Source organism: Limulus polyphemus, unplaced genomic scaffold (genome assembly GCF_000517525.1).
Source record: "Limulus polyphemus unplaced genomic scaffold, Limulus_polyphemus-2.1.2 Scaffold458, whole genome shotgun sequence".
In the NCBI taxonomy this organism is placed as follows: domain Eukaryota; kingdom Metazoa; phylum Arthropoda; class Merostomata; order Xiphosura; family Limulidae; genus Limulus; species Limulus polyphemus.
This window is the reverse complement of record NW_013666068.1, coordinates 291,176-301,645: the sequence shown is the minus strand read 5'-3', so window position 1 is coordinate 301,645 and position 10,470 is coordinate 291,176. Positions and strand designations below refer to the sequence as shown.

Below are 10,470 nucleotides of genomic sequence, written 5' to 3'. Positions count from 1 at the left end.
ATTATCACGGTCCAGGACATTTCACTTGGGACGAAGTAGAAAACAGAAGAAATGACGCTGCTGAAGACATGCCACCTGAAGAAGCCACCATCGAAGAAGAAACTCTACTCAGTTTTGAGAAGGGAAATGGTGAAGCTCTTGGTGAAGTTACCACCACTGATGTGACTGTTACCGATGATAGGACATTTCCTGATGAAGTAGATGAACCCCACGTGAAGCAGAAGCCAATGAGACAGAGACCAGTACGGAAGAAGATACGTCCCGTAAAATTAAGAGACTTTGTTGAATTGTAATTTTGTGTTTGTAATTCTGTACAGTTAATTAAGTTATTGTTAATTGTTATTGGTTTATTGTATGTGGTTATTGTTCGGGACGAACAAAATTAAGGAGGCGGCAGTGTTGCGCCTACCCTATATCTAGTAAGAACTAGAACATTCGCCAAAGTACAGGATAATTCTAGAAAGTAGAGAGCGTGAGAATCACATGATCTCGATGACGGGTATATATAAGAGGGGACAACGTGACGCGGGAAGGTAATGTGTGCGTAGATAGTGAGTAACTGATCTGCAGTCAGAAATATTATTGAGCACGTTCGTCGTTATAGCGTTTGTTTAGTGCGATTGTTGAAGTTGAGTGTATCGGTAAAGTTGTATTCGGAAAGAATAAACCAGTTTTTATCAAGAAAGAACTTGTGTCGCTTAAGTTTCGTCTGGAACGAAGTTACGGAAAATCAATTAACAAACGGAGACGTAACAACGTTATGGTAGCAGGAGGAAAAAGATCGAGCTACACAATCTCCTACAAATTACAAGTGGTAGATTATGCCAAGGAGCATGGCAATAGAGCAGAAGCAAGGGCTTTTGGACCACCACCTACGGAAAAAATGATACGTGTCTGGCGACAGCAAGAAAATCAACTGAAGAGCACAAGGAAAGGTAAACATAACTTTCGTTACCCAGCCCCACATTGGCCAGAACTTTAGGTTGACATAAAAATGTGGGTGGTAAATGAGAGAAATTCAGAGAGAAGTGTTTCTACCAAAATGATAATTCATGAGCCCAGGAAAGTAGCAAAACAACGAGGGATACAGAACTTTGCAGGAACAGAAGGTTGGTGTTATAGGTTTATGAAACGGCAGGGTTTATCAATGCGTACAAAAACATCCATTGCACAGAAAATGCCTGGTGATTATGAAGACAAAATATTAGAGTTTCATAGATTTGTTATAAATGCACGAAAGAAAACTTGTTTTGAACTGGGCCAAATAGGGAACATGGACGAAGTTCCACTCACATTTGATGTACCATCCAACAGGACTGTGGCTGTCAGAGTGTCTAAAACGTTCTCAATAAAAACCACTGGCCATGAAAAGACCCACTATACAGCAGTTCTGACCTGTTGTGCTGACGGCACAAAACTGCCACCTCTTTTGATATTTAAAAGAAAAACCCAGCCTAAAGATAAAATTCCAACAAGTATATTTGTTCATGTCCACCAAAAAGGCTGGATGGACGAAAATGGAATGAAACTGTGGTTACAAAATGTATGGTCAAGGCGTCCTTGTGGACTATTAGGAAAACCTTCTCTTCTGGTTTGGGATCAGTTTAGAGCACATAGAACTGCAGCCATTAAAAAAAAAGGTGGGTGAATTGAAAACCCAGTTAGCTGTCATTCCTGGTGGACTGACAAGCCAATTGCAGCCTTTAGATGTGTCTGTGAATAAATCATTTAAGCAAAACATGCATGAACATTGGACCAAGTGGATGACTGAGCCACATCATGACCTCACACCCACAGGAAGAATGAAGCGGCCCACCATTGCCCATATGTGTGAGTGGGTGAAGAAATCTTGGGATGACGTTAGGCCTAAAATCATTGTGAAGTATTTTAAGAAGTGTGGCATTAGCAATGCTCTTGATGGCACAGAAGATAATGTGTTATTTGGAGTCAGTGATTCCAGCAGTAGTGACGAAGATGAAGATTTTTCTGGTTTTGAAGATGAAGAATTTTCTGGTTATGAAGATGATCAAAATGTATCCCCATTTTCTTACTGTGTTTTAGTTTATGTTCAAGTGTTTTCTGCTTGTGTAATGTGCTGTTAGATTACTTTCACCAATATATGCTTAGATACACTAAAAACCTTTTTTCCTGAATCTGACCTGCTGAAATGGGGTTGCGTCTTATATACCCATACGTCCTATATGCCATCAAATACGGTACTTTAAAATCCAATTGCCAAGACGAATTATTTTTCTCTATTCCGTTTCTTACTGTACAGTTTGCAATAGATTCGTTTATGATACTCCGTGGGTTACCACAAATGTATTTTGAACTTTAAATAATTGTCTTCTTTTCGTCAAAGTCCACACAGGTTGGTTCAGCTACTTTTGAGCCAAAATGACAAGACAAATTATTTTCCTATCTTTGTTGTTACAATACAGCTGTGAAACACATAAAATAAATCACCCTTTAGGGGTAGTCACTCACACGCTGGCTAACTTCATGTTTTCTTTCACTAACTAACTTTCCTCTATCTTTACTTAACTTAGAAGCTTCCAGAAAGATGACGTCAACGATATTATTAAAGTCTAATACAACAATCAAACTGCATACACAAGGTACGATTCGTGCAAAGTTACGTAACAAACTTATCCTAACTATTACTTTTAAAATAATTAACTTTTAACACTCTTGATATGAAAAATACATAATCATTAAATATTAAATCACTAGATAAACTAAATAATAACTATTAAACTAAACAGTGTTGTATATCCGACACAGTGTAAATCTGGAAGACCATTATTAATTACTATGAATTATTTGTTTGTACTGTAGCCTAAAATGTGTTGTTACGTATTATGTGGTAACACGTTAAGGAATTTCTATGAAAGTACTTTTTAAACATGGAATACTTTCAATAACGTGGATGAGAAGAGTTATAGGTGTATAAATGTTGACCAACTTAGAACCAGGCATCAAATTATTAGTGTTAGACGCAGGATTATCATTGTTAACCACAGTATGTAAATGAGCTGTGTTAGTCTTGCTTAAACGAGAGATACTAGAGCCTGCATTAGCCTTTGTCTAAATGACATAAATAAATGTGTCATCAAGTTTCGTGAGCAATGGAGACCAGCTATTACTCTTTTTCACCACTTCAACATAAACAACAACAACTAATGAACGCGGGGATAAGGTTTACCTTGTAATTTCATTTATTGCAAGAAACATTTATCTAATTTAATTACAATTTGTCAGAAACATTTTTATGCAACATTTATTACCTAACACATGCGTAATTGAATTCTCAACTATTAGCTATTCTTGCAAGAGGGCCAGTGGCAGTAACATCTATTTATAACTAGCGAAAGTACTTGGCTTCGCACGGGTTATTAGGTTGATATATTCTAGATTACTATGTTATTGATAATTATAGGTGCCACTATACGTCACGTCAACTAACCTATATAAAAGCCAGTGTGGGTCATGTCACGTCACACTTGATTTTAAACTTAAAATTAAGTTTGAAATTAATTAAGGTATTTTCTGTTATATCACCAACGTTTTTAATAAAAACAAGCAAACCTCTTTTATCAAAGGAGACTCTAAATTAAGAAATCAACAAATATTTTTTTCAGTTTTGTAATTTATACATTTCATTTTATTCTTTCAGTGTAACAACAATATGTCGTGCTAAGCGACATGATATAAAAGCCATTGTTGGAACACACTATTACCAAAATACACTGGCTTTTCTATGTATTAGAAGTTGTTATATAAGGAACCACTTCTTTTCTTTGTGGTTTTTCTTTAGCTTGTCTCATTAAAAAGACGTGCATGCGGGCACGCATGTGGATAAGATAAGTAATAATAACCCAGGTGCACACCCTCAGGGTCCACTTATTATGGCTGCAAAATTTAAAGTTTCTAGGTTTTTTCTCTTGGAGTTAATGCAGTCACATATTCTTTTCTATATGGTTTTTCGCTTGCTTACTTCACAGAAAGATGCACACGCGCGCACGCACTTGGATAAGTAATAATACCCAGGTGCACACCCTCAGGATCCACTTAGTATGGGTGCAAAATTTCAGGTTTCTAGGTTCTTTCCTCTTTAAGTTATAGCAGAAAGACACGCAGACCCACAGACATGCCCTTTTATTATTAAAGATAGAGTGTTAGATAACATAACCTTGAAGATTTATTCAAGACTTTATCCTCCAAATATGAAATAACTTGACTCCTCACGTCTGTTCTCCTATAGATCATATGCTCACTGGTATCCTTGATATCCTAAATTCCGGGAGTTTCCAAATATAAACTAAATTCACCAAACAAGTAATGATAATGCATTTGTGAAACTTAGCCAGCATGTCTTCCAACAGATATAGAGAATTTCAGTGGGTGTTAACTTCAGTCCATAAATTGCAGATTTGTATTTATTCAGACTAGAACGTGGGCGCCCGCAGGAAGGGGCAATAGGAGGCATTTGTCCCCCTTACATTTCACAAAATATTGCATATTATGCTGTCAACTTAAAACCGAAATTAAACTATATACCTTTAGTAATTTTTATTTAAACTGTAAATTTGTGTTTACATTTAAGCACACAAAACACATATTATTTTAGTCTGTTGACTTACACTGTAAAAGCTGATCCTCTAAGTATGTTTTGGACAAAACTTTGTTTTATTTTATTAAAAGTACTTCACTAAAAAATATGACTTTTTGCATGTGAAAGACTTGTAATATTAACTGAAAGACTGCCAAATTTCGTGAAGATATACCCAATATATATATATATATATATATATATAAATAGAGTTATAAGTATTAACTTTATGTCAACGTTAAACGAGTACAGAAGTTCACGTGACTCGGTCAAATTGACCGACCCCGTATCGGAAGAGTTCATACGTTGCAAAGCATAGTGAGAAAGGCTATACAGTAAAATTTTACACTTCATTCACCTAATTATAAGGTTTACCAGATGTCGAACAAATCTATCCACAATAGCCCACTCTAAGACGCTCTTCCGCTGGATATAAAGCTTAATATTTGGAAATATATATCAGCTTTATTAACTGAACATTGGAGTTTAAAGTTTTTAATGAAATAGACACTTTCAGCTTTGAAGTTATAAGCTGTCCATTCTCACAAAAAATATTCCAAATAAGTTATGGTACAATGTTTATTACTCTCATCTTATTAGATAAAATAAATATGTTTGTTGCTACAAACTTTTTTGTATAGAGCTCATAAACTCACTGCACATTCTAAACACAAAATTCATTCAATTCTATTGGAAATTCAACAACATTATTGCTACAAATTATGGGTTTAGAAGTTTTACAGAGCATCACGACCTTTAAAACACTTTCACGTCTATTCTTTAATTTTGTGGGATATTATTTAAAATAATAATAAGCAGCTTTGTTGTATTGCATGACCATCATTGGGTTTACTTCCCGTTAGTTAGTTAGTTTGTTTGTTATGGATTTCGCGCAAAGCTACACGAGGGCTATCTGTGCTAGCCGTCCCTAATTTAGCAGTGTAAGACTAGAGGGAAGGCAGCTAGTCATCACCACTCACCGCCAACTCTTGGGCTACTCTTTTACCAACGAATAGTGGGATTGACCATCATATTATAAAGCCCCCATGGCTCAAAGGGCGAACATGTTTGGTATGACGGGGATTCGAACCTGCAAATTGCGAGTCGAGCACCCTAACCACCTGGCCATGCCGGGCCCTTTTCCCGTTAGTTTAAGTTATTATTACAGATCGTTAATATTAAATATATAACAATTCAGTATTGTATGATATTAAATCATTAGTATAGCTACATTTCATTTTGATGACTATTTTGTTTGCCACATTAATGCGTTTTGTAAATTTCCTTTGTAAGTATGATTAGTTTTATTGAACTTTCTACTTTCTAGAGACCTATTGGGTTTTCTTTTACAAAAGATTTGTGTCATTTATTTCTTCCTATAACCAGCTCTATGTGTTTGCTACAATGGTAGTTAAAGTAAGAGTGTTAATGTTTTAGACACATCACATATTGTTTTCAGCTTATTATTTTCTTTGTATTGCATTTAGCACTGTTATATGTTCATACACAATTTAGGTATTATTATATAATCTTATTTATAATTTTGTATCTTTATTAGTAAGTTTATTTGTAAGCTAAGCATCCCAATAGTCTCAAAATGTCTGTTCAAACGCTATTTCTAAACCTAGGCCTACAAGAACATAGCCTGAAGAAATCATCATTGAAGAAATAAATTAATTAGTTATCGTTAAATTAATTAGACACGCAAACAAGTTTTACTAAATAATCCAAAGAACCCGTCTAATGGCAGAACATTCCAACACTGATGTCAGAAGTTGGAGTATTTATCCAGATAGGGCGTATGGTGGTCATCATATATCTTTCATCCTAGATCGACTATTTGAGACAACTAATCACAATTTTTATTTATCAATGAAAAAAAAATTCAAATTTTGAAGTTTCAGTAAACATGTGCTCACTTTTATTTTTTATGCTCCGACGAAAATTAACTCTTAACACTCAAACTAAGTATTAGACGCCTACTGGTTCGGGGATAATTTTCAAATTGGGTTGGATTGTTTATTGGTAGTACAATGATTCTAATTAAATATATCTGTCTCCAGGTTGCAATGCTACCCTTTGGTGTCGCCCATTATGTTGACTAGACATTTTGTTGAGTTTTATCAAATTTTCATATTCACGGGATGACACTAAGATAACGAACACTCCAACAACACGAAGTTGAGAAATAAAATCCTGCGTATCGTTCATTTCATTGTCACTAATGTGACTTCTCAATTACCTTTCTGAATTATAGATTTGATGTGACAGTCGAGTAAGACAATTTTTGGATCATGAAATAACTTCTTTCAATACATATACATAAATAATAATGTCTAAAACGAAAGTTTTGACACTTTCCTGGTTGTGAAACATAGTGAATGCGTAACATTTTGACACCTAACAAATTTTAAAAGAATGTATATAATAATTCCTAACAGATTGGAAATACCAAACATTGCTTTAAAACATACCGCTGTGTCACTGGGAGGCTAATGGACCATCTGTACTCTGCCCGCCATGGGTATCGAAACCCGGATTCTAGCGTTGTAAGTCCGCAGACATACCGCTGCACCACTGGGGGCGATAAACTTGCCTCAGAATTAATATTCAGAAAAAAAATATTACAATTCAAGATCGAGTCCAGGATTTTTCATGGGTAGATTCTTGGAAAGGATAACATCTAAAAACATATCTAAATAGACGTCACATAGAATTTAATTGTTAAAATGAAATTTCAAGATCTGTGCGTTCTTAACAGGTATTGTAACTTCCTCATTGGAATAAATTTATCGTACATGTTAAACAAAGAACGTTAAGTAAAGAATGCTACATTTTAAAGTGTGGTGTATAACAAAATGTGCCTTAGAATAGCATAAGCTATCGTCATTGAGGCATCTGAACTATAGGATACTTGAATTGAAAATAGTTTGCATTTAGAGTGTTTAAGATATTTTAAAAGTTTTAGTTTACGGATTGATTATGGTACCTTCTGACTAAATTTATGACGACAGCAATGAGGGTGTAGTTAATAAAAATTCTTCTTCGGTATAGTTTTGGTTTCTAGGCCGAACACAGAGGAGTTAAGACCTTCCTGCCTATGAACTTAAAGTTACTCATCTTGCCTTTTGGGCACTTGCAGGACTGGTGGGTAGGGCACTCGACTCGAACATTGTGAGTCGCATCTTGGAATCCTTTCAGCACACATGGTCGCCCGGAGAACGTTGTGATATGACAGTAAATCCCAGTTTTTATTGATAGAGGGCTACCCGAGACATGGTGTTGACTAATTTCCTTCCCTCTAGTCTATCACTTCACAATTAGGGACGGCTAGAGTAGGTAGCCCACGAGTAACTGCGCGAATTAAAGAAACGAACTCCAATTTTGTATTTTTAAATGATCCAACAGCAACACAGGAGGACCGTTTTCTGTGTTACTCAGAAGACTGGAAACAATACTATGTGTTTTTATTATATGGAAGCACTAATTTCAAAGAAAAATAAAAACTTGATAAAACAAACTGTCTGTGTCATGTCTTACATAAGAGAACTATCCCCCCCCCCAGTGGCACAGCGGTATGTCTTCGGACTTACACCGCTAGAAGCCGGGTTTTGATGTTTTGATACCCTTTGTGGGCAGAGCACAGATAGTCCATTGTTTTGTTTTGTGCTTAATTAGAAACAAACATAAGAAAGTTTATGTAAGGTGTACAAAGATTTGTGTTTTTCATTAATGATACATTGAAGAAAAATTAGTTTTAGTGTCATATAGTGCTTGAGTGGTCAAGTGATTAGGGCGCTCGACTTGTAATCTGAGGGTCGCAGGTTCGAATCCCCGTCACACCAAACATGCCAACCTCCACCTTTGTCTGGTCCCAAGTCCAGGATGAAAAAGGGGAAGGTTAAAAACCAACAAGTAACTGCAACAACACCTTCTGTTTGCGAGGTGTTGTTGCGGCCCTATTCTCCACTGGGAGTTTACAGTGATAATATAAAAAAATAGTGCTTGAGTTATATTTGTTTATAAATCTAATATAAGCGATAAAAACCAGATTAGAATGAATAGTTTGTCCTCTTTCTAGATACTTATTACATTAAGGATTTCAAGTCAGAGGAGTGAAAAATCTATTTTATATTATTAAACAGCAGGCCCCTTGAACAATCTCCAAATTACAATTATACTTAATATGAAAATCACATAACAAACTAGCTCACAAGAGCTACATGTTGACACTGTTCGGCGTTTGGTAGGTATGGTGATACCCCGAAAATTGATTACATTTGGGAAGGATATATAACAGCCCTCTCCGACAAAAAATATTCTTACACTGAGATATAAAGATGTGCCCAGAATGAAGATCTAGAATTTCCACGATGGAGATATGTACTTAATAAAATTAAAAAAACAAGGGAATATGGATCAACTTGGAAACCTAGGATCATTCAGAAATATACCTACAGTAAGTCTTATTCCAGATGTGGTAAATCAAAATGCGATGTCTTTTAACAGATAATAAACTGTGAACACAAAGACAATGGCAAAAACTGTCCACGTGTCCCAGGCAACAGTACACAACATAATCATCAACAATCTCTGTGCACATATACCTGTTCAAGCAGTTGAATAATAAAACGAATATGCTTGCTATTCCATATGAAGTCATATTGGCCAAGTCACTGGATGTTGCGTCTTTTGATATCTGTGCGATTTGACTGTTGAAACGTACACTGAGAAACCGTCGTCTTCGTTCACTAGATGGATTATGGAAAGCTAGCTTGGAGGAGTAATGTGTTTTAGATATGTCAGCTAATTTTAGACCGCAAGTCTATTGTCAAAATGTATGGTCGTTAGATAGAGCATGACCCGACGCGGCATTATAAACTATGACGATGTGATGAAAGTCCCAAAGACTTTTAATATAATGTAATTCGACCTATAAAACATTTAAAAAATTGATTTAAAATGTTCTGGAAGATGTGTAGAAGCAACGAATAGATTTCATTTTAGAAATTGTAACTCCAGAAAAACAGTCAGACATTTAGCTAACGGTTAAAGGAACATATAGACGTTGTTCGAGTAATGAAAATTGACACCTCCACCATTGGAAAACATACCGTTGACACGGGGAATGAAGTATATTTGGATAGCTACGGATATATTTATAGAAAGAAAAAAAAACAGGAAGAAAATAAAAAATAAAATAAGTTATGTTTATTAGAAACGTAAAATCACCATTGAATCGAGACAGAGTAATATAAATTAGCAATATATGGACTGTATTAATCAATAAATCGCATAACAGGATCTTCAACAATAAGAAACAGCCAACCACCATTAAGATTCAAACGCTTTCTGGAAAATACTATTATATTCTCGAAAAATTCCCCTCATTACCACGTCACACTGACCTGAAGGATGTCAGATAATGAGTTATCCAAAACACGTCGTCCAACTTAATGTAACGGTAAAGTAGTCTGTATATATATATTCAATATATATATGCACCCCAGTGGTGATCAGAGCACAGATAGCTCATTGTGTATCTCTGTGTTTAATTACAAACAAACAATATATATATATATATATATATATGAGAATAGGAATATAAGAAATGAGAATAGAAACAGAATAAAACAAGGCCACGGGTTACGGAGTTATCGCCGTTTTTCGGCTCACTTTTATGAAAATTTCTAGCATGAGTAATTTTACATCACGCTATCGTTCGCGCTCTTTACGAAACTTCTTCGTTCAAATCTATTTCCCTATTTCGTTAAAAAATGGCAACGTAAGCGCAACAACTTTAAAATGTTTATTATTAAACAACATACAAGCTAATGTATCCTACAGTGTGTGATATG

General features: G+C 35.3%; 1 protein-coding gene across 1 annotated transcript in view; it reads left to right on the top strand.

Annotated features, from left to right (window-relative positions):
* Positions 1-10,470, top strand: part of LOC106458411 — a 42,294-nt gene that overhangs the window by 7,224 nt on the left and 24,600 nt on the right. The window contains exon 4 of the mRNA XM_022384616.1: positions 1,604-2,033. Coding sequence (XP_022240324.1) covers positions 1,604-2,033 — 430 coding nt within the window. The remainder of the gene's footprint in view (positions 1-1,603; positions 2,034-10,470) is intronic.